At 41.7% G+C, this 25,103-nt stretch overlaps 1 protein-coding gene across 1 annotated transcript in view; it reads right to left on the bottom strand.

Annotated features, from left to right (window-relative positions):
• LOC135250969 (E3 ubiquitin-protein ligase SH3RF3-like) overlaps positions 1–16,065 on the bottom strand; it is a 121,102-nt gene extending 105,037 nt beyond the window's left edge. The window contains exon 1 of the mRNA XM_064327862.1: positions 14,519–16,065. Within this exon, the coding sequence (XP_064183932.1) occupies positions 14,519–14,926 (408 nt within the window). The 5' untranslated portion in view covers positions 14,927–16,065. The remainder of the gene's footprint in view (positions 1–14,518) is intronic.
• Positions 16,066–25,103: the final 9,038 nt, after the last annotated feature.

Genomic DNA, 25,103 nt, shown 5'->3' with positions numbered 1-25,103 from the left:
GCATTTAGGCTTAAAATGATCAAAACTCCATTATGAGGATGATGGTTATTATGATTATGATGAGCCGCTGAAGTTCAAGTAAAGCAGGTGCACTGCCATCTCTACATATCCAATAACAACATACCCCTCAGGGGAGCGATTCTTTATCAGCAAATCAGAAAACTAAAATTAACAATTAAAACGGTAAGTACTGCTTTACACCTTGAAGAATGGAATAAGATCAAAAGAGAAACTTACGTGGTGAAACAACCCTCTTATTATTTGAAATCGAACTGAATGCCTTAACAGCTCACTCACACAACTTTTAATTTGAAGAAAAAACAAAGAACAAGCATGTTAATTGTTTTTTATGGCAGCCCTGGAGCTCTACTCAATCACATCAAAAATAGGCACTAACAAGACATATGCAACAAGACCAGCTGAAGGCAGCACTTCCCATTATGGTATTCAAAATGCTGTTAATTGACTTTGCGCGTGGACCAAATTTAATGAGCAAACATTATCATTTTTAAAAGTTAACCAATCAGAACTGGCCCCAGAATCCAGTAATCTCGTTCGAGCCTAAGAAACATCCACAGTACCCCCTATATCCTGCCTTGGAACCTTCCGGACGCATCTCGCTGCTGCTCCGCTAGCACTAACCATGGCCGGGGACAGCCGTTTAAGGCTGATTTACCCACAGCCAGCCCTTGGCCATTACCTCATCCCCCTTCCCTCCCCCTTTCTTCCCTCCTGAAGAACCCCCACAGGTCATGAGCCACAGCTGGACGTGCAGCTAAGCTCTGGATCTGTCATTAGACCCCCGACGGCCCAGAGCTCCGTCAGCTTTTCCAGGGCACGACGTCTGAATCTCTGCTCTGTGCTGAACACAGAGGCGTCCAACATCCTAAGAGCTCGTAAGCCAAAGTGGAATCTGACCCGGTGATCTTTCCTCCTCTCTGTGATGGCCGTGAGGGGGCTCAACTCCAGGAATCTGCGTAACATACATAAGAGACCGAAGGAGGGGTGTCTGGGTGGTTAAACTCTCTGGGTTACCGGTTCAGCTTAATCGTCAATATCTTAGTGACTATAAAAAGAACAAATTGGGGGGGGCGTCTGTATTACAACATTCAGTGTTTTTCCTGGCTCAAAATGAATCAAAGGCGATACATTAATCACGTTCATGTGATCATGTAGTAAACTTTACCACATCTAGTTCGTAATGTGAATCCTTCTTTTCAACGTCCAGGACTGATCAGATGCTGACTTACTGTCCTCTCGAACTCTACGGGCCATATCTGCAAAGTTGAAAAAATTAAACTGATAGGACGTAGTTTAGGAAACATTTCTGAAAATATTGGACGTGCCTGGGTGCAAAAGAAAAGTAGGATGCCTTCACACCGGACGTGCTTTAACAGCTTTGGCTGCTTTACTTCAAATTATTTTCAATGAGTTGGAAGCATTTTCGACGCTGCTTTTGTGCACCAAACACCTCGTTTATCCGCTCCGGGTGCCTCGCTGGTTTTTGGCGTGCTGAAAATGATCCTATGTCGATGCGCTCCAAGAAAAATGTAACCTACAACACTGTCATTCTTTTCTCTGCCGTCCAATCGCATGAAAACAGAGGCAGGCCTTGATTCTGCCGCTAGCTTCTGCTGTAAATAAAGACGGAAGAGAAGTTGGTTGTTCCAGTTTCCGCCTACTCACAGTTGTACAATTTCACAAATCGGCCTCAGGCACGGTCACAAATTACCGCCACGTGGACGTAGATTGCAAATTATTTTTGGGGTGAAATTAGTTCGTTAATGCTGTTAAATACATAATGCACGTGATTGACTCGAGCAAAGTGCAGTTGCCTAGCAACAGCAAAAAAGATGCCTCCCGCGCCTTTTTCAGAGTAGGCTTCGTAAAATCAAGACAGGTAGGGCGTCATGCGTTCGCAAGCCGATAAAACACGTCCGGTGTGACTGCAGCCTTACCTGTCATAACGCAGCGAACTCATAGCGACGTCCGCTGCACACAGCAGCTGTAGCTTTGCGTTTTTCGGTAGCGCCTTTCCTGGTGCATGGTGCTGATTGCGATAGGGTCACATGACAAAAATGGTGGCCACCATGCACAACGATTGTATTCAGAATGTTTTTTCACGCCGTCGCTGGTCAGAATTTTGTGGAGGCAGGACAAAATTTGATGGAGGAGGCCCCCGCAGAATTCTCCATGCAGGAAAAACGCTGGACATTACAGTAATCCTAATCCTTTTGCCAGAAACTTCAGCCTACTAGAGCTGAACGGAGACACTATCTACCAACATATGTTTGCTCAGTATGAGCATGAAGGATAGCACTGTTAACCAATATTTGTTGTTTCTGTATTCATTTATGAGAAAATTTTACAATTCATGTTTATAAACCAGACCAGCTGTTTGAGTGACTAAATTCATATAAACTAATCTTGCCGTTATACAATTTGTCATTGAAGAAACTCTCCAAGACAACAGCAAAGTGGTTCTCAAAATCAATACAAAAATTGTGTACAGGGATATACACAAAACAAATCAATGACTGAACAAAAAAACTGAACACATTCATTGAGCCAAACACAACTCCACTCTTCATCAAGGCATCTATTAGTACAGCTGTATAGTCATGCTGCTTGCAGCGTATGACTCCAAATCAAAAAAGACAAACATTGCATCTATTAAAAATATTTTCTTATTATTTCCAAGGGTGTCCAACAATGTGCATGTGAAGAGCATGTTCTCAGCTTTTATTAAAGGCTTTTTAATACATTTTTATACATAATGTCCCTGTTACGGCTGGCTCGCCTGGCCGCAACAAACAAAGTCCGGATGCTATCACAACACGACAGAAACTGATCTAAAAACAAACCCAGACATTTATTAATCTAAATAAAAAACAAAAACACACAAAGTTCACAAAACAAAAGCTCTCCACACAAATCACAAACCCCAAAATAAAACCTCCACAAATCACAAGACCCAAAAGAAAATCTCCCCTGCCTCATACTACTGGGCTTATATATTGGGCCATAGGCAGGTGGAGGCAATCAGCCAATTAGGTAATTAAGCAACTACCTCCACCTGCACTACCCAGGCAAGCAGAGGCAGGGGACGTAACACCCCCACCCTTAAGACAAAAAAAAGACAAACTAAAAGGTCTTTTTTTTTTTTTTCTTCAAATTACTATACAAAACAAAAAAAATAAATACCAAATGTCCACAAATTGTCCAGAGGAATCTGCCACTGTAGGGAAGTGTGTGTCTGCGCGCAGCCTCCTCGCCGCCGCAGGGTACTGTGTGTCTGCGCGCGTCGTCCTCGACGCCGCAGGGACCTGTGTGTCTGCGCGCGTCGTCCTCGACGCCGCAGGGACCTGTGTGTCTGCGCGCGTCGTCCTCGACGCCGCAGGGACCTGTGTGTCTGCGCGCGTCGTCCTCGACGCCGCAGGGACCTGTGTGTCTGCGCGCGTCGCACTCGACGCCGCAGGGAAGTGTGTGTCTGCGCGCGTCGTCCTCGACGCCGCAGGGAAGTGTGTGTCTGCGCACATCGTCCTCGACGCCGCAGGGAAGTGTGTGTCTGCGCCCATCGTCCTCGACGCCGCAGGGAAGTGTGTGTCTGCGCGCGTCGTCCTCGACGCCGCAGGGAACTGTGTCTGCGCGCAGCCTCCTCGCCGCCGCAGGGAAGTGTGATGGCAGATCCCGGACGAGCCCCCATTTTGTTACGGCTGGCTCGCCTGGCCGCAACAAACAAAGTCCGGATGCTATCACAACACGACAGAAACTGATCTAAAAACAAACCCAGACATTTATTAATCTAAATAAAAAACAAAAACACACAAAGTTCACAAAACAAAAGCTCTCCACACAAATCACAAACCCCAAAATAAAACCTCCACAAATCACAAGACCCAAAAGAAAATCTCCCCTGCCTCATACTACTGGGCTTATATATTGGGCCATAGGCAGGTGGAGGCAATCAGCCAATTAGGTAATTAAGCAACTACCTCCACCTGCACTACCCAGGCAAGCAGAGGCAGGGGACGTAACAGTCCCTATTTCTGGTGTTTTTGGTGAGTCAGGTGTGTTCAATTGCTTCCTTAGTGCAGTTATAAGAGAGCTTTCAGTATCTAGACCTGATTCCAGGCTTGTGATTGCCTTTGGAGTCTGTTATTGGCATTTGTCCACAGGAGGACCTGAGTTGGGCCAATGAAAGTCAAGGAAGCCATTATGAGGCTGAGAAATAAGAAAAACAGTCAAAGACACACGCCAAACCTGAGGCTTGCCAAAATCAACTGTTTGGAACATCATTGAGAGGAAAGAGAGGACTGAGAAGCTCAGTAATGGCAAAGGGGCTGGTAGGCAAAGGAAGACCTCTACAGTTGATGGCCATATAATTTTCACCATTATGAAGGAAAACCCCCAAACATCAGGCGTGGGTATATCAGTGACTACTGTCTTATCTGCTCAAGTTAAAACAAATGCCTCCAAACTCACTGGACAGCGCTTCATCCTACAGCAAGATAGTGACCCAAAACACATTTGAAAGGAGTTTTTCAAAGCCAAACACTCTTGAGTGGCCAAGTCATTCATCCAAACTGAATCCAACTGAACATGTGTTGCTTGTGCTGAAGAGAAAACTTAGGGCAACCAGCTCCCTAAACAAGCACAAGTTGAAGACGACTGTACAGGCATGGCAGAGCATCACCAGAGAAGATACTCAGCACCTCGTGATGTCTGTGAGTCACATATTTCAAGCAGTCATTGTGTGCAAAGGATATGTGACAAAGTACTAAACATGGCTGCATTTAAATAACATTAATATTTCACAAACATTATGCTGCCCCAAAATGGGGGTATGCATAAAAGGTTCTGTTAATTCTCAATGATGAAAAGTGTATAAAAATGTCTTTTAAAAATCTGAGGATGTGCAATTTCACCACACGTGAATTGTTTGATTATTAATCAAAAATTGAGTATAGCCAAATCAACAAAAATGTGTCTTTGGCCCAAACACTATGTAGAAACTTAGCCTAGATGTCCAACCTTTCATATATAATTGAAGTTTATCAGGTGCAGCGCTATTTGCCAGGAAAGCAATTGTAAATGAATTATAAATAAGTATTTGTCAAGTTTAAAAATGGCAATTAGTGATATATATGTATTGTCCACACATGTAATTACTTTTTGACAACATAATTAACACTAATAAGTGTAACAGCAGGAGGCTGATAGCAATGCAGAATACAGCTTAACAGAAAAGTAATGAGGCCAGAGATTCCAGTCCATATGTAGCCAAATGTTCCAGTCAACAAATAATCAGCCACTAACCAATGGATACCAATGACATCCCAGTGGGAGATGAGAAAACTGTGCTACCACGTAGCAGGACTCAGTAAGTGGCTACAGCTTCATCACTATATACACTCAAGTTCACTTAGATTTGTACTGCAACTTGGTATATTGATACAAAATGAATTTTAATAAAAATATCTATATAAGAGTATTTAAAAAATGGGCCAAACCTATGGCTTTATTTATGCAGATAAGCAAACAGAAAATAACAAAAGACAAGCCTGTGTTTAAACTAGCACGAAACCATCCAGACCCATGGCGCAACTCACTTCCGCAGACACATTTTCGCTGGCACCACCTGCGCATGCGTCCCACAAAACGTCTCTGAAAGGTCGTCCGTGAGTGAGTGAGTGAGTGACCACAATTTGCCATGCATAACCCACAGCGCCAGTTCCTGCACGCCGTGGGAAAAAGGCACAATAACTTTTATGTAGGGACAATCACAGATCATTTCTCCATTCAAAAACTTTTAAAACTGAACAGTGCAGCAAATCACCATAAATCTGAACAAGCTGTTGTGTTTTAACCATAAACGCCTGGTGGATTTCCACCAGGAGGGACAGTGTGGCTTTTGGGCTGACCACACCATAGACACTGCATTCCTCTCTTTAGTGAGACCCTCCAATCTGTTTAGCCTGATTCTCCTTTACCTCTCTGCTGCATTTGACAATGGCATTGTTCTGTCTTCCCTGCCTGCAATAGGGATCTGTGGCATGGCCCTTACTAGGATTTCATTCTACCTCACTGGATGTCCCCTCCAGGTCTCTAGGGGTGGCACACTTTAAACACCCAATAGCCTCCCTCCCTACAGGCATCCCCCAGGGCTCTGTCCTTGGTCCACTCCCGTTCTCCCTCTACACCAAATGCCCTGGTCCTGTTATGCCACTGACACTCAATTATTACTTTCTTTCCCACCACCATGTTTATGTGATGTTGTTAATGTACTTAGTTTAATGCTCATTCAGGTAGTTTGGTTCTTGTTTGCTGTATAACATAGCTTTATGTTCTCTAGGGTAGTTGAAAAATTGTCAATCAAGGTTTCACTTGCTATCTCTTGGGACTATATGTTCCCACTGCAGAATTACTGCAGTTTGATCTCATATCTTTACATTTGTGTCTGCACTGTAAGTTGCTCTGGATAAGAGTGCCTACTGAAAGGCAGTAAATTAAAAAAAGGATGCGAACAAGCTCTCCAACTTGAATTGATCACACACAAAGACAAAGGCCTCCAGCAAGTGCAAGTTAAAATGCAGATGGCTTCAGCACCTCCCATCTGCACAGATGGCAAATGGCATCATCTTGTTTCTCCTGCCTCGTACACTGCTGTAGGAACATAGGGCTAGGATTAACCTTGTGAACAGCATTTGAATTGTGTGTTGACAGAAACTGAGTGACACACAGCGGTTCTATTTGTGTTCCAGATTACTCATGACCCATGTAAATGGCCTGAGGGAGTATTACATATTCAGCTTATGAATACTGAATAATCAGCTTGCAAACTTCAGAAATCATCTTTAGTTTTTGATGCCGTGGGGTTTACATCAAAGAGACAAGGGATTTTACTTCTGTCAAATATGTCTCATAATTTACCATCTCAATAAAGATAAAGAGGTGATAAAAGTAGCCTGAATAATAAATGTGAGGTTTTGCCTCTTGATTCTGAGCCAGGGTCACAAAAGACATCACCTTGTATTGACTGGACATACTTAGGCAAACACTGAAATTATAATGGCACCAAATACCTCAATATCTCATCTCCCATTCTTTAACCACAGCATTTAAAAGCGCTAATATACCAGCCATTAATGAATGCATATTCAAACAAAGGAAACAGCCATCTGCCTTTCATATTGTGTATTACCCTATATCAGACTGTTTCGACAAGATAGGCAAGGCCCTGTAAAAGTAATGAAAGCAGAGGATCTGAGGATCTTTATCAACGGTTAAGTCAAATGAAGAGCTCATGTTATTATAAAGTACAAATATAGATTACCATCACCAATATCAAAACCCCATTGTATAACAAAAGAATGTTCACTGGATTAATCAGACTGATATCATACAGTACATCCCCAGCCAATGTACACCGCAATATAGGTAGCTTGCATTACCAGTTTCACTGAAGAATAGTATACAAGTGCCCACCCAGCTATATGACACACAAGTGCCACTGAAGAGCGCACACCCAGCTATATGACACACAAGTGCCACTGAAGAATAGTACACAAGCGCACACCCAGCTATTATGACACACAAGTGCCACTGAAGAATAGTACACAAGTGCACACCCAGCTATATGACACACAAGTGCCATTGAAGAATAGTACACAAGTGCACACCCAGCTATATGACACGCAAGAGCCACTGAAAAATAGTATACAAGTGCACATCCAGCTATCTTGTTAGGTGCGGATCGGAGAAAGCTAAATGTAAACGTACGTGCGCACACAGGCTCGAAACATCATCACATTTGTGGGGGAGCGTTTCTCTGTACTAAACAGGTGCTGTTGCTGCCTGGTGCTCTGCTTCCCAGCGGTATCCCAAATTCAATAACAAGTGAAAAGCTGACATAATCTCCGAGAAGTTTACCAGGAAGCCATGGCAGCACTTAATGGTTAATAAAGTGCTAATCCTCACTAATAACGGGCAGCAAAGCGTTCGCCGCGACCATCTGGCGTGCGCGCTCCCTTTCCGATCTTCGCCAGGTGGATTAGTCAGGTCTTCACACGATCGTCTTTTCGTACAGACCCTCTGCAAATGAAATAGATTAAACCAAAACTGCCTTCTAATGACATTATGCCAAGACTTCGTAGGACTCGGAATTAAATGCTGCTGCTTTATTAAATTCTCTAACGGATTTCTTAGTGTAGAAGTGCCATCGACTGCCTCCTGTCCGTATTTCAGTCGGATCGTTACGGATTGCGGAACGGACACAACCAATCTGGACTGTCACAAGACAGCACCCACGGCAGGCCAAAGACAGCTTTGTTTCCTAGTTGATAAAATGCTCTTTCCTGTGCTCTGCTTTTTGGACAATGTCTGTATATGTGTCCTGACAAAAAATGGCAGGGTACAATCATAACAAAAAAGCTATTTCTGACAATCGTGGAGCATTTACATGAGCTGCTCTTATAACTAATGATTTTGCTCTGGTATTCTAACCAGTTCAGAACATTTGAGAAAACTTGCAATATCGGCAAGGTCTTCTTCAAGCAAACACCCCACTGTTTTATGCAAAATACAGAGTGCTCACATATTTTACTCTTAATAAATTACTTCAGTCACTCAGTTTAACAAAAGTAGGGACACGTTTCTTTTTTTTTAAAACACACTTAAGCATTCGGTGGTCAAAAAAGAAAAACTGACAAATTTTTGTCCTCAACACTCTTAATGGCAAAACTCAAGACAAGGCAGGATTAGTTATTTTCTGATCACTGTTTAGAGATCCACTCAGCCCCTGCACTTAGTAAATTTATTTAACAGCCATGATTCACAAAGGAATAGAATATAGGTGCATTAAGAGGAGTGGCACAGGATTCTCCCCTTATGATGTCAGCTCTTCACTCTTCTCTCCCGTTGACGTACATCTTTCACTCAGTTTTCTATTTAGTAATACTGCCTCTGTGCTGAAAACCAATCCTTTCATGGACCAGAGGTTAAACGATGTTCTGCAACATCGGCTATCAAGGCAAAACCACAATGTACCCAGCATTCAGCCTCCAAATGGTGGGAGGTATGACATCTTAATCGCAATGGTACAGACATCGCCGCTCTTCACAAATGGCTTGTTGGATATGCATAGACTTTATTCATTACCTGAAACAGAGGCAAGGAGCAAGCAGGGACATACTACCCAGCTACCATTTCACAGCTCATTTTAGTCAGGACAAGTCACGTATTTACATATTTTAATGAATATGCAAGTACATTTTTTGGTTTGCCGCTGAATGGTTCTGCTTCAGGCACTGTAGAGCACACACCAGCATGACCTACCTTATACATCTTCCCTACTAAACCAGAGAAATGCCAGAACCCCACCCTACCCCAGTATCTAGAAGAAGATTCAAACTACAGGTAGTGATGGGGTGGTGGAGGGTGAGCGCAATTCTGAGCAGCAGCAGCGAAGCATGCAAAAGCAGCGCAGGCAAACGGCAGCGCCGGAGGTTTTGATTGTTGGTTTAAAAAGGTGCTCCATTGGTGATGTGTGCATGTGATTGAATGAGTATAAGAAAACATGTTTTATGTGATTGGTTGAATATGAAAGTGTGTGAAAATGGGATTGCTTAGGCCAGCCAGGGTCAGCTGGAGCAAGAGTTGCCTGACAGAACTCTGTGTACTCCATGCATGTGGCTCATTCCTCATTCCTGCATTGTTCCTTGTGACTTAAAGGCAGTGTATAGGGAGTCTGTGTGGCACAGTCCATAGCCAGCTAACTTTCAACCCATATTTACGCACCTCCTGTGCTGCCAGGGGTTTGAATCCCCACCTTACAACTTTTAGTACTGTCATCCATCTCTAACTGTAACCCTCTCTACTTCCCCCATCTGAATAAAGTGGAATGGATACATAAGGAAGGGAGGCTGTCAGCTCTTTTATTTAAAAAGAAAATCGTGATTTTAAAAAACCATTTCAATATTGGGTATTTTAACCCTAATGATCCTGAAATGTTCTGAGAATGAAAAATTGTTATCTGGGTAAAACATGCATGTTAAGAGAGATTAGGCATCTCTCTGGCATTAAAGAGCAGATCATGAAGAGCATGTGTGTGTGTGTGTGTGTGTGTGCGTGTGTGTGTGTGCGTGCGTGCGTTTGTGTGTTTATGAGCATAAAAAACAAATGAAATTAAATCAAGTTCATGGACTCCAAGAAGCCTCCTGACAACTTCCCAATAAGGTCCTTGGAGAAAACAGACAAGCAGGCTTTTTTGCTTCCCATATAGGTGTGAAAAGAAGTCATCAGGAGCTCATTCAGACTGTGAATTTTCACAGCTGCCAAGAACGGCAACCGAACCAAATGGTTGAGAGCTATAAATAGCATTTATCACCTGTGATTGGTGTACTGTTGGAAGAAATGGTTAACACACCTTCCTGAAATACTTCTCATACTGCTAGCATGTATTTCAAGTGTACACTTTCATCAATTATCTTTCCAGCCGGTAATAAATTAATCTATTTAAAAAACAGAATTTGTTACTAAAATAACTACTTTTCATGCAACACATTACAGATAACCAAAGCATGAACTGATCTGACAAAATAAAATTCCTGATATTAATATGTGACATTTCTTGCTCATGTCTTTCATAGCTACTTCCTACAGTAACTAATGAAACTAAAATGGCTAATTAAGAACTATTAACAGTTTGTTACAATGCAAGAGCTCGAGAGTTTGAGAACCCCCTTCAAACAAAATCCTGTTATATATCCCGTCACGTAAATCCAAGTGTGGACCGTAACCTGACATATCTTAAACAGCAAACCTGAACATTTTAAAATGATCACATTCAGATTTCCACCAAGTTAAAAAATCCTAAAGAGAATTATATGTTTCAGTTCATCCTAAGATCATGGTAATGTTAATGTATTCTGGAGCAAGAACACTCAGAATTCCTACTGGCACTTGTGTCTCAAAACACAAACAAAGCACCAGTTATATTTTAAACTCACGTTTGACCTTTTTACAGACTTTCTGGGTAACAGAAATTGGGTCTCAAACCACTTTCAGAACAGAGACATTTTGCCTAAAACCAAATAAACATCAGATAAAGCATGCATTTATAAGCCAAATAAAACATAGTGAGCCCTGTGAATAAGACACCTTGAGAATAATAACAGCATCTAGCGGGATTTTAAAAAGTGCAGCAGGTTTTCATGTTCTCAAGACTACATTGTTGGCTACAATATGACACTTAAGTTATTTTATGCTTTTATGCTCCATGAATGAGCTACATAAAGTATTAAGTAGTCATCTCCCCAAGACAATGTGTTGTTTTAACAAAATAGTCCTGATTTTACAAAAAGCACCAGTGTTTCCATGTTTGAAATTGAATGTAGAATGAAAACATAAAATGGAGCAGCAATAATCTGCTAACCAATCATTTCAGAAATTACTGTCAAATTACTGTCATTTTACACCAAATATAATTTTTCACTGCTATAATTGTACATGAAACATTTGAAAATGGAAACCAACTCTCCATTTTTCTCATTTTAGCAATTGCAGCTTCTGAAATGTATCTACAAAATGGGCCTCTGAAGTACACAGTATGAGTATTTGCTCAAATGATTCTTTTTTTTAATCAAGAGGTTTTTGTTTCTGTCCCTTTGTGACTCTTTGTTTGAAATATTACAGAACTGAATTGCTTACATTGATTTTCCAGCATGTTTGGAAAGTAGGTGGCAATATCAAATAAGAAAAGATTAAAATTCTACGGAGTTCAATTAAATTATTAAAGATTACACAAATTCAAAACTAAAGAGGAAATTACTCGGCTGAAGCAAATGAAAACTCCACAGTATACCTCATATGCAGGCTTACTTCATTTTTATTCCTGGTGGAGCCTTAACATTACTTCAGTGACCTGACTATATTTCACCTGTGATGTCCTCAATTAAACTCTCAGTAGAGTACCATATGTGTGAACAGTTCAATTTTGCTGTATCAATACATTTTCCACATGCCCTAAGGACATTCTGTTAGACCGTATTCATTGCTTTTAAATTGGAACAATAAGGGTGTGAAAAGTTTTGTGTTCTTTGACCCTTATACTTGCACCAAGAGTGCAACCAAAAGAAAGGTTTTTATATGTCCCTCTGGCTTTGCAACAGCTAAAAATGCATGGCCAAGGAATTTCCCAACAACCACTGACTTTTCTCTAATCTCTGGTGCCTGGGTTTGGCTGCTTTTCAGTCTCCCTGACCCCACAGTGAGGTGATGATCTAAAGATCCCCTTAATGTCAGCAGTGCCAGCCAACATTCCATTAATAATTTACTTTATTTTGGCAATTAGCACTCGCTGATAGTTTTCTTATACATGGACAATCACACAGAAAATTAAACTGCTTAAACTTAAAGTTGAACATTTACTGAAGCAATTCCGGTTGGGATACAAGGATCCAATGACAGTGCCCCACTGGGAATCAAACCCGCAACCTCCAAGTTACTGTACAAGCCCACTTCGCTACTACTCTGCTGCCCATATGTCCTCCCTCTCAAAGCCAGGCTGCAGCAGAAGATTATTTCAAACTTTCATCTCAGGGCTGTGGAGGGATGAGGAAGTGAGAGGCAGGAGTCCACCACTTCCAAGGTTCACAGACACCACAGTCTCACAAAAATCTAAGCAAACAAGGACGGGGCAGCTTTGAGCCTGGATCAATCTCACGCCTGCCTGTGGACAGCCTCCAGGCACCACCATGGCAAAGGCCTTCTTCACACAGTCCAAACATCTGGACCCTACACTGCTTGGAAAACTGAGATTCACATTTGTTCTTCCAATATGTTCCAGATCCTGTGCACGATAATTCCCATCTGCTGAAACATACTGCATGTACAGTCCCACACATATTGGTGTCAGAACTGTAGGTTTGGGCAAGCTGGTGATGGTGGGCATTTGATAGTACCTGGCTATACAGTTTAGCAGCACCACAAAACAACAAATGAACAAATACATCACTCCATGCAAATAAATGCTCTGCCTGATTTTGACAAGCAAACTTTGATCTGGCCTTTTAACTTTGACCTAAGCATCGCTCCACATAATTTCTCTTTACACTACATCGAGTATCTCAAAGATACGGCAAGAATACGTCAGAGCAATACACACATACTATTCATGGGTGTTCAGCAGTAATGTGTGTATGTACAGAAGGGAACCGAAAACGCCCACTCTCTGAACGCATCCAAAGGCGCTGTTTAATGAAATCAAGGTACAGATAATATTTAGACTTGAAAATGACAGAAAGTCTAAATATCGTAGCTCTGCTCTTTAAACAAGCAACAGGTTTGGGACGTGTCCTAGTGTGTGTGTGTGTGTGTGTGTGTGTGTGTGAATTACATTCACTCCCCTAATGTGAACAAGTCACATGCTATATATAAAGGTGGTTCTTTTGCTAAGTGCTGAAACTGGTCATAGATAATTTTGTCCTCTCTTTTTTTAGTTTATACACAACAAAAACACAGTTGTAGCCATGACTACACAAAGGGAACTTCAAAGTCACAGTGAAAAGACAACCAAGTAGGATGAGGTATTTCAGCCTCCTGTGGAAGTACAAATAGGGCTGGAGAATAACACAACAGAGCATTGAAAGAACACTGAAAACTGGACCTGTCCGTGCAGTGCTTTTTGTTTTTCAAACAAAACAAAAAAAATTGAACCGGAAACTGAGAGTAGACAATTTTACCTCCAATACGATTACATCACTGCAGCAAAAAAGTAATCTATTGGCACCCCACAATGTTGACTATCCCCAGCCTAACTCTTTCAACGAACTGGCAAACGAGAATTTAGCCACTAGCTGTTTTCAGTTGTTCTTCTTCAGTGAAAATTGCCATCCAGTCCAGTGGGACTTCCGTCAAGCAGGCTTTCCACTAGCATATCATGACATGGGGTAAACCTTCTGAAAATCGCCAGTATCTTAATATTTGAATCGGGAGGCAGGGTGGGGGTTCATCTGAAACCGGATCTTAAATGTGGTCACTGGCATTCCCAGAAAGCGTGCCGTGTCAGTGGAATCTCTTAGAATATCAACACTGAATTCTGGTGCCATTTAAGGGGAAATTGCGCTTTGGAATTACACTTGTTACCTGAAAACAAATTGGCACAACTCTAATTGCCACTTACGTGACTCAAATCGCTTCTCCTTACACTTTGTTCAGTCTTAGGTGACCTACTGCAGCAGAGATAACGGTAATTAAAAACCAGGATAGGCTGTAAATAGCTAAATCCGATGCTTATCGCTACTGTAGCCAACATGAAATGAAATGCACCGCAGTTGTAGAATATCCGTTATTACCACACGATTGCTTGCTAATTAGTCCTCGCAGCAAGGACAACAGTTTTGTTACCAATTACGTGAACAATCTATATGGAATGTACAGTCAAGAAATTTATTTTCATATAATTGCGCTCAAAGACGCGAGCGACCGCCACTGCATAAATTGTTTAGTGGCCACAAACCTTGACTGGAGAGCTCCGAGTCGAACTTGTCAAGTCACGGATGGTCGTTCCTGGAGGTGAGGCTGAAATGCCGGCTGCATATCCCAGGGACACCCCGGTCAGTGACGGTCTTCCGCCGTTCCACGGTCGCTGTTTAATCCCATCCAATAACCGTACCAAGAGGATGTTCGCTGGTAAATCATCCACCTCGCAGTCTACCAGTATCCGACACTCTGGGCATCGCAACTCATTGCGGGAGCTGACGATGTTCTCCAGGCAGCGTCGGCAGAATGTGTGTTGGCAGGGGAGTACTTTGGCGGTCGTGTCCAGCCGTTCCAGACATACGGAGCATTCGAGTAAATCCAACAGCGATGACTCGTCCATTTTAGTAAATGGCATTGACCATAAACGCGGTTCCTTGGTCCACATAAGATGCTCTACCGACAGCGTGGTGCATGCTGACGGCAGTCGGGAGTAAGAGAATTATTCGACTACGCTAAAAGCAGCGCTGTGCTTCGCACACAGATGTGCACACCGATCTCACCCGCACTAAAATCTATTTTCTGAGCCGGAATCGCAACCGTGTTGTGAATAGGTTTTTTGTTCCACCGTCACATATTCAGAATGTGGGAGACGTGCAAGCTCCCTGGCTTCTGGTGCAGTAACACTGACTTGCTCGCAATATCTGGCCAACTGGCTACCCTGACGACGGCAAGGTAACTGTGTACTGGCTGGTTAGCGGATCAAATGCGTATGTTGTTGCTGATCTCATAGATTTTTAAAACAGCGTCTTTTGTCTCCCGTAGAACAAGATCTTATTGAAGATTTTTTTTTCACTCCTGTAGTGCCGTTTAACGTGCACGCTTGATCGTCTGCAGGCTACTTGAATTGTATCAGAAAAGTAGCCTAAATTACTTGTCTTATATGCAGCACGTGAGTGTTCGCATTCGCAATTTTATACATTTCTGCACTACACATTTTTCACTTATAGCATTTTTTATCTTCGACCATACAAGTTTAAGATATGCGTGGGAAGTAAACTTTTTGTTTTCAGATATGCGTTTACAGTTCCGAAGCACAAGATCAAAACTACATTACGAGAAAAAATGAGGGATGCGACTATATAACATTTATTTGTTCAGTAGCCTACTGCAATGCACACCCATCTATAGAACTAGAACACTCATGTCCAAAAGCAGCCTGCTCCTTTGCTGCGTAAAACAAACATTTTTAGTTCATCTTGTAACTTTAAGATTGTCAATGCAGACGGCGTTCATTCCCTGTTCTCGCAGTCTTGGAATCTTAAAAACGGGATACTGATTCACGTTGGAACGAAAAAAAAACATTACCAAATCTCCAAGACAGTATTTAAAGTCATGTTCTGGTTTTCAGCGGTGCAAATAAGGGGGTCCAGCCATTCCGTGGGTTTGTGGATTCGGTTGCGTCAGAGCGGAAGAGGTTGGAGAGGGGAGCAAAGTATGCCAGTAGACTATTTTGTAATGCCTTTAGTCTAAAATCAAGGCATGCGAGTTTCGACCAGGTTTGCATCAAAATAATGGCTACGGTTACATTTATTTTCATCTATATATTTATACTGTTTAATAAGATACATTGTAATCATTTTCGCCCATTTCTAGATGAAATGACAGCAGGTGCAGATACATTGCCACATCAGGATAGAGTAATTATCAGCTAATCTGCACTGATACGGAATTTAAACTGAAAATAATAGTATATTTCGTATTAAGAACGGTTATGGAATAGTCTGACTATTGAGTGCATGAAGTGATATTATTCCAACGGCATAAAATTCAAATCCTTCAAATTTCTGAAATGGTCATCATCTTTATCTGTGGTTACGTTTATTTGACAGGGAACATCCATTTGACTTGACTACTGCCCTCTGCTGTTCGACAGAAGTAATAGCTGAAATTCCGTTCATGGAACACAATGATTATGCATGACCACTAATTTCTACAGTACGTTAATGTTCACAGAGAACAAAAGAAATCATTTAAGAGAATTCCAAATAAGCAGTGCTTTAACCGTCTGCTGAAAATTATGAGCAATTTTCATGAATGTAACTTTGTGTGGTGCATCTACTTGAGGATAAGAGCACATTCAAGATGCTCCTTGAGTGTTTTAATTGCATGTGTCATATCCACATTGAGTGGAAAGAAAACAAGGCAATTATACATGAAATGTGTAGATATACATCCACACACGATTACAAACATTTAAAACAATCCCATGCTTTGGGAGTTTTTAAGGACATTTTTCCTGTTTTTCTACCAAATTGGTGAGTGTGCCTCCTGTGTCTTGTGACATTTCTCGTGCCAACAGAGTTAGAGCAGCTAAAGCAAGTGTTCTCCTCTGGTGTAATTGTATAATTACATCCAAGACAGTGACTTTTTACATGATTCAGACCATGCAGGACTGCAGGAGAACCAGTGAATATTTACCTACGCACCTCCAGGGCCAGCCTCCGCGCTGCTGAGAGGAAGTGGGGAAAATCCAGGGACTCATCTGACCTTTCAGCCTATCAGTCTCTCCTGACAGTTTTCTTCTGCTGCCACTGCCGCTAAGGCAAATTTCTATCAAACTAAAATTCATAACTCCATTTCTAACCCTCATCAACTGTTCTCTATTTTCTCCTCTCCTCAGCGTGCCACCTCCCCCACCCCAGTCTTCCTTCACTGCAGATGACTTTGCAGCATTCTTTGACGAGAAGATCGCAGACATCCGCAGCTCCGCCCCCTCTGCGCCCTCCGCCCCCTCTGCCCCCTCTGCACCCTCTGCCACCTCTGCCCCCTGTTTCTCCACAGTTTTCCCAGTTCCTGCTCTCCCACCGCCCTACCACCTGTGCCCTCGACCCTATCCCCTCATCTCTCCTCCAGGCAATCACACCAGACATCCTCCCATTTGTCACCTCCCTTGTGAGCTCCTCCCTATCTTCTGGATGTTTCCCCTCATCCTTCAAGAGGGCCCATATCACCCCGCTGCTGAAGAAGCCCACACTATATCCCTCAGTCATCCAGAACTACCGCCCAGTATCTCTCCTTCCTTTTCTATCCAAAACACTTGAACGAGCTGCATCTAACCAACTCTCTGCTTTCTTCTCTCAGAATAACCTGCTTGACTCCCACCAGTCCGGCTTCAGGCCTGGCCACTCAACAGAGACTGCACTCCTCTCGGTCAGTGAGTCACTCCATGCCGCACGAGCAGCCTCCCTCTCCTCTGTCCTGATTCTTCTAGACCTCTCCGCTGTATTCAACACTGTGGAGCACTCTATCCTCCTGTCCTCCCTGGCAGCAACAGGGATCTGCGGCACAGTCCTTGACTGGATTGAGTCCTACCTCTCCGATCGTTCCTTCCAGGTTGCCTGGGCTGGTAAAGTATCGCCGCCCCGTCCCCTCACCACCGGAGTTCCCCAGGGCTCAGTCCTCGGTCCCCTTCCCTTCTCCTTATACACCAGATCCCTTGGCCCTGTAATCTCTGTCCATGGTTTGTCCTATCACTGTTATGCTGATGACACACAACTCTTTCTCTCCTTCTCCCCATCGGACACACAGGTCCCTGCCCGCATCTCCGCTTGCCTGAGGGACATCCAGAGCTGGATGGACAATCACCACCTGAAGCTCAACCCGGGAAAGACGGAGCTAATCTTTATTCCTGCTCTAACCTCTCCCCTCCTCGATTTTTCCATTTCCCTAGGGGACACCTTAGTGACATCATCACCCTGTACCAAGAATCTCGGAGTGGTGATGGACAACAGGTTGTCCCTCTCCAAGAACATTGCAGCGGTAAGCCGGGCGTGCAGATTTTTCCTGTATAACATCCGGAGAATCCGCCCCTTTCTCACCAGATACTCAACCCAGCTCCTGGTCCAAGCAATGGTACTGTCCCGCCTGGACTACTGCAACTCTCTTCTGGCTGGACTACCGGCATCTGCCATCAGACCCCTGCAACTCATTCAGAATGCTGCAGCTTGTCTGGTCTTCAACCTCCCCAGACACTCCCACGTCACTCCCCTGCTCACTACCCTCCACTGGCTGCCTGTTATGGCTCACATCAAATTTAAAACATTGGTCCTAGCATACCAGGCAGTCAAGGGATCAGCCCCAGCATACCTCCACAAGATCTTCAGACCCTACATGCCAGCCAGACCCCTCCGTTCCGCTACCTCAGGACGCCTGGCACCTCCCCTTCTTCGCACCTGCGCTTCCCGAACACGTCTCCTGTCTGTTCTGGCCCCACGATGGTGGAATGACCTCCCCGTGGAGGTCAGAACAGCTGAGACACTGACCCACTTCAAGCGACAACTGAAGACTCACCTCTTCAGGCTGCACCTCTCCCCATCCCACCCTATCTCCCTGTAAATGACTGTAAGCTTAGGGTTGTAACTAGGTTGCTGTTTCGTAGGTGACTTAAGATGAGTGCATTAACTAACTACTGCTTGTATTTTTGCATAGACTTCGTTGTTGCTGTTCTCGTTAGTGTTAATCAGTTTAACCTACAGGGTCCAAGCTGAACTATGCGGTTGTTTCCTGCACTTGGAACGGTACTTCTCTCTAGGGTTTTCAACACACTTGTTCCTGGTTTGGTTATACACTTTGTTGTATGTCGCTCTGGATAAGAGCGTCTGCCAAATGCCTGTAATGTAATGTAATGTATTTTATGCTCTACGGGCCACACAGTACTACAGGAGAGCCAGTGACTATTTTACACTATGTAGCCCATACAGTGCTACAGGACATTGAGTAACTATTTTACTAATTACTGTGTGACTTAACTAATGGTGCTAGGAGTGTAGGCACAATCTTACAACCCTTACAGAAATCCCCATAGCTGGGCACCATTCCACAACAAATTGGCTGCATGTCATTTTATAGCCATGATGAAGAATCTGGATATGTTTATGTCTGTTTTATGGCATTAAAGGATTGTGCATTATGGTGCAATATTGCCATCCTTTGCCATCTCTATTCCCTCATTCAATCCATATGGTTCAGTGAGGTTGAATATCAGGGTGTTATTTCAAGTTATAAATTAATTTGAAAATAATCTATTGAACAAAAGAGCACAGGACTACAGGACAGCCTGTGACTACTTTACTTGCTACAGGTCACACAGGACTGCAGGAGAGTCGGTGATTATTTTACACACTATTGGCCACTGGACTACAGGAGCATTGGTGACTATTTTTCACCTTTGTGGTGAAGAGAGGAGCTAATTTACCAGTAACCAAAGAAAAGCTGGCAGACTACAATCCAATTCCCAATCAGAAACAAGACAAACTCTGTGCTGTGGCACCCTGTGACAGTATGAAAATAAGATATGCAAAGTTTGAACCAGCTTCTGAAGGACCAAGCCTGTGCCAATGGTGAGCCTTTGCACAGTCTGTGCCGCTGACTTTGGAGTTTTGTAAAATCACCACTCCTAGGGGAGGCTTTTCTCTTGCCTGCTGTGATCTATTAGCTCATTTCATCTTCTTCAGTTCATGTGCTTAATGTTATCACCTCATAACACTGCAGTCCTTAAAAATTTGATAGAAGATACTAGTTCAGAAAGGGGTGTAAATACTAGAACGTAAACCATGTTTATGTCACTGGAAACTGACATCCTGCCTTTTTGAGCATGTTGTTTGGTTTTCCTCACCACTCACAATGGCTGGTATAATGGGATGCATACAAATTCACTGCATTTGAGTTGTAGATAATGTGGTATGATGGTAATATCAATGGATTTTTAAGCATTATGATTATAGGTTTGAATCCTGGGCTCAATCGTTGTAAACTTGCATGGTTCTTAACGCAAACAGCCTAAGTGACCTTAGTAAAAGAGCTAATGGATGTTTATGTTGAAAAACTCTACCTGTGCAAGTCTACTTGAATAATTACTTGTCATATGCAAATAAATTATACACTGTGATGTATTTACAAGTGAAAAGGAACCTTAATTTTTTATATACACTAAAATGCAAAATTGCAACACTCTTGCCAATGGGTAAATACATTATGCTATTATTTCTTGCTGTTATACCTCCCTTCTGTATTTACCAATAAGCTGAACCTATAGATACATTAAGTCTGGTGTGAAGTAATATATAAGTGTATGTACCACATATAGATGGATGACTAGGGGCTAGATCAGAGATGGGCAAGGAGAACCATTTTAGTTTCTGGATTTAACACCAAATTCTGCTGTTTATTTAGTTAGCCCAATCGTTTACACAATCATACATTTTGAATGGACAAGTTACATTTCTTGAAAAGCCCATGAATGACTGCTACTGTTTCACTATATCGAATGTTTTATTGTGAACTAACTAGAATCAGTCTATACAGCTAATTAGCAAATCGATCCTGGGTAACTGGTGGCAACAAAACCAGCATACAAAATGCCCTCCAAGGACAGAACTGCACACTCCTGGACATGTCCAGATTGCACTAAAGTAAAACAACATGAGGCAACACACAATTTGGCACACTGGATGCATGACAAGAACAAATAAACTCATGCATCATGGCATAATCTACATTTCAGAAAGCAATCAATTACCTGTAAGTATGAGAGGGAATAAACGAAAATATTTATCGTACCAAGACAAAATACAGTTGTCAATAGAGTCAACACATGAAATTACTTCACAGAAACATTTTCAAAATTAAACTGATAGATGTAATTACATTCTGACAAAGGATTATGCCTTCAAACGGAGTAAAGTTTGTCCAGTGACTGCAATCAGTCGATTTAATACTGAATAATTTGTTTAGCTTTCTTACCTCATCTCACTTTAATACAGGAATCAATTCAATATCATCTGTGTTTTTATGTAATTATCAGGATAATTGTGAACCATGCAAATGTTAATGTTGAGAATATTGAATTGTTAATCAAAGATTCTTCATTTTTTCCCTTTTCCACTGAGAAAATCGCAAGATGTCAACAAATGTAAGCAAAGAATTTATCATTTCATTGCAGTGTTAGGAAATAATAACTGGAAACCAGAAATCATATCTATAAATATGACATTGCTCCATCGCATCACATAGTGTGCCCTTTCCATGTAATATTTCACCCACAAAGGCATTCTTCAGACAGGCTACTCTAGTTATATATTCACTCCAGACAATAGTGTGAGTGCTGAGATATACTTTTTCAGATAAATCTGCCATTTTCACACAATGAAAGAAAAATTTATGAAATCCCAAAGCTACATAAGCACAGAGCGAAGTTATGATGCAGTTTCTAATACAGCATTTCTTTGCTGTGATTTATCTGCTATGTAAAGAATGGCAAACTGTGTATTGTGCATTTTCCTGTTCTCCTTTATCCTTCCTGTTAGAAAATAAAAAAAACTTATAGATATTCCCATAGAGATGTTTTTTGTTGTACCAGAAATATCAGAGAATTTCCATATTTTAACCCACCTGAAATAAGGTGATTTTCTTCCAAGTGCATTTTGTACACTTTTTTAAACCAGCTCAGTAGTTTAACATGCTGGTCTCCTCTGTTCTTCTCTTCCTCTGTGAGCCAATAGCAAATGATAAATTTGCTTGCCTTGACTTTAGCTGAAAAGCTGCAAAGAAAGATAATTGTGGACATGAGCAGTATGCCAATCAAGAATAACCAATTTTGCATGTTCAAGAGTGCCGTGATATTTAAATAAGCCCTCATAGAAAAAAAGAGCAAAGCAGCAGAGACTGACGTATGTCTTGGCTGAACCACTACAAAAGATGCAAGAATTTATCAAGAACTACGACATCATTCACATAACACTAATTTAGAGTAGAGTATTAAATAGTCCCTGCTCTCCTGTAGTGCAGTTTATTTTCTAATTTATTTAGGACTTGACATTTTTTTTATTATTAAGGGTGATAATCACCAGGGACCTCACGATATGATATTATCCTGGTATTTAGGTCACAATAAGATGTTTTTGTGATACACAAAGTGTTGGTCCTGGGCCTTTTTGCATGGAGTTTGCATGTTCTCCCTGTGTTCATGTGGGTTTCCTCTTCCTACCTCTCGCCCAATGCACACTGAGACCCTGCCCAGGATAAGCGGGTATAAGTGCATATAGATAATGTACAGTATATCAAACATATATGTATAGAACAAAATTAAGTGAATGCTTATGAATGCTCAGAATTTGGCATGATAATCTGAGAAGGACTGGCCCTCTTTGCCCACCCTTGGGCTACAGTATGCTCAGTCTGGAGTGTTATTTTAGTTCCCACATTGGCTTAGACACTGTACCATCCTCTAAAAGCATGTCTATTTTTGAGTGAACTTCTATAAAACCTGTAGCAGGTACAGAGAGATGAAGCAGAGAGCAGTAGACCAAACACTTTAAATTGAAATAAAACTTTACATTTGTAACATATTGGAGTGGTGGTAGTCTTTTATATACAAGCAGGCAAATCAAACGTGTTCCTATTTGCATATGTAAGGGAGATTGCAGAGTCAGACAGTCTCAACACATCCTAATCCAAGTTAATTCCCTGTTGAGTGCAGTTGCACACTTAAATTCCAGCCTTGAACACAAATCTCATCCAGCTTTTGTAGTTTTAAGCCAGTTTTATTTGACAAGCCTTAAACCTCCTTATCCCTGCTTACAAAGTGGGCCGCTGTACCTACAGTACTGTGCAAAAGTCAGAGACCACCCTTTCTTTGAGTTACGTTCCACTGAAAACAGCCATTAAGAGCAAGTTATGTATTTTTCAGCCTCAGAAAATAATGCTGCAAACATATATTTAACACAAAATTACACAAAAACCTCCACAGCTATGTACAATATCTAATTGTTCATTATTTCAATGTTTCCCACACATGGGCTTTACTTGGGTCAGCGAAGGGGCTCCATAATGTTTGGGACAAAGACATTTTATTTTTTATGGATTTGTCTCTGAACTCCATAATTTCAGATGTGTAAACAAACAATGTATATGTGGTTAAAGTGTAAATTCTCGGCTTTTATGAAATGGTATTTTAATACATTTTGGCTTCACCCTGTACAAATAATAGCACTTTTTGTACATAGTCATAGTTACGACAGACCAGTTCAATCACTGAAGTAGCAATTAGCCTACTTTTTGGTCAATGGAGTGTCATTCACAACAGCTTCCTCAGTCAGTTCAGTCAGTTTTTCCTGGTAGCTTTTTGTGGCATCCAGCTTTTATGAGTGAATAAATGAACAGCATTAGAGGTGAGTTGGATAGCTGATAGCCAACCATTGGATACTTCTTTTCAATTGATTAAAAATGAAAGCAAATAGATTTGTTGACGTGTGCCTTCACACCATGAGAGCCAGAGAGCATTACAAGCTTGCCATCTGTAGCTGGGCAACACAGCAAGTGCAGCCAACTGCTGACTAGTCCCTTGTGAATGGCTTATATTAGCCTTGCCTGCAAACCGTAAGTGAGAGTATGAAAAATAAATTGCTTTTAAATTTGTCAGAAAGCAACTATATTGTTAATCTGTCATAGAAAATACTATTGTGATTCTTCTTGATTCACGAGCTTTTAGCCTAGAGGCTTCTCTAGAGTCCATGGTGATTTAAATCTCACAATTCAGAAACTGTAGTCCTACAGGAAAGTGTGTCTCTCGTCCCAACCCTGTCTCAATGATAACAACACAAATCATATAGGTCAGTGATGGGGGGGGGGGGGGGGGGATTTCAAATATGCGAATTTGTCTGGTCTGCCCTGTGGGTGCACATACTCCTACACAATTAATTGTAATGCAATACTTTATTAACATGTGTCATTAGATACCATGAATATAAATGAATCGCTTGACTAAATGTTTTATTTCAGAAAAAAAGAATATTTGCTTGACTAAAGCAGACAATATAATATCACTGACACTTGCATTCACATTTTGCCTTGGGCAACTAGCGGGAAACCTATTTTTATGTCAATAATGCTGATTTTTATTCCAGAATAAAGTGCCTGTGGCATCAGTGTGTTCTCTTATATGGAAGTCATGGAAAGATAAGAGTCATTGTCTAAAGAACATAAAGGCGTACAGCAAATCAATGGACTGACAAAATCTTGGCATTAATATATCCTGCTCACTGCATAGCATTTTGCTCATTAACTCCGAAAATATTTAGCTAGCACTATGAAATTTAACTTCAAACAGCATTGATTATTAGCCTTTTCAGTTACATTACTAACTTAATTGAGTCGGATACAATTAAAACCAAAGAACACGCGCTCCAATGTTACATCCATACGACCTGTTTAGTATTATTGTAACAGTGGTGGGGAATAATTGTAACAGTAAACTAAATTTAAAAAGCATGTGCACTTTTTTAAAAAAATCGTTTAATCGTTACGTGAGACCAGCCTCATCCTCAGATCATGAAGTATGGGGCTTTAGTCATGAAAAAAGATTGTGGCACAACCAACTTCGTAACTTACAGTGAACTTACCATGAGTTGCAGTAGTGGCGAAATCAATGAAGAAAGTTATTTCTGTTAGTTTCTTAACACCCAGGTAAGCTTTTACAAAGCTAATAGCGTACCATTCACACCAATCTGGAGTGTGCTTATTATAATTGCCTGTGACCACTGTTTCTTTTCCGTTAATCATGTCAA

This window comes from Anguilla rostrata, chromosome 3 (genome assembly GCF_018555375.3).
Source record: "Anguilla rostrata isolate EN2019 chromosome 3, ASM1855537v3, whole genome shotgun sequence".
NCBI lineage: Eukaryota > Metazoa > Chordata > Actinopteri > Anguilliformes > Anguillidae > Anguilla > Anguilla rostrata.
Note: the sequence above shows the minus strand (reverse complement) of the source record. Positions and strands in the feature narration are given on the sequence as shown.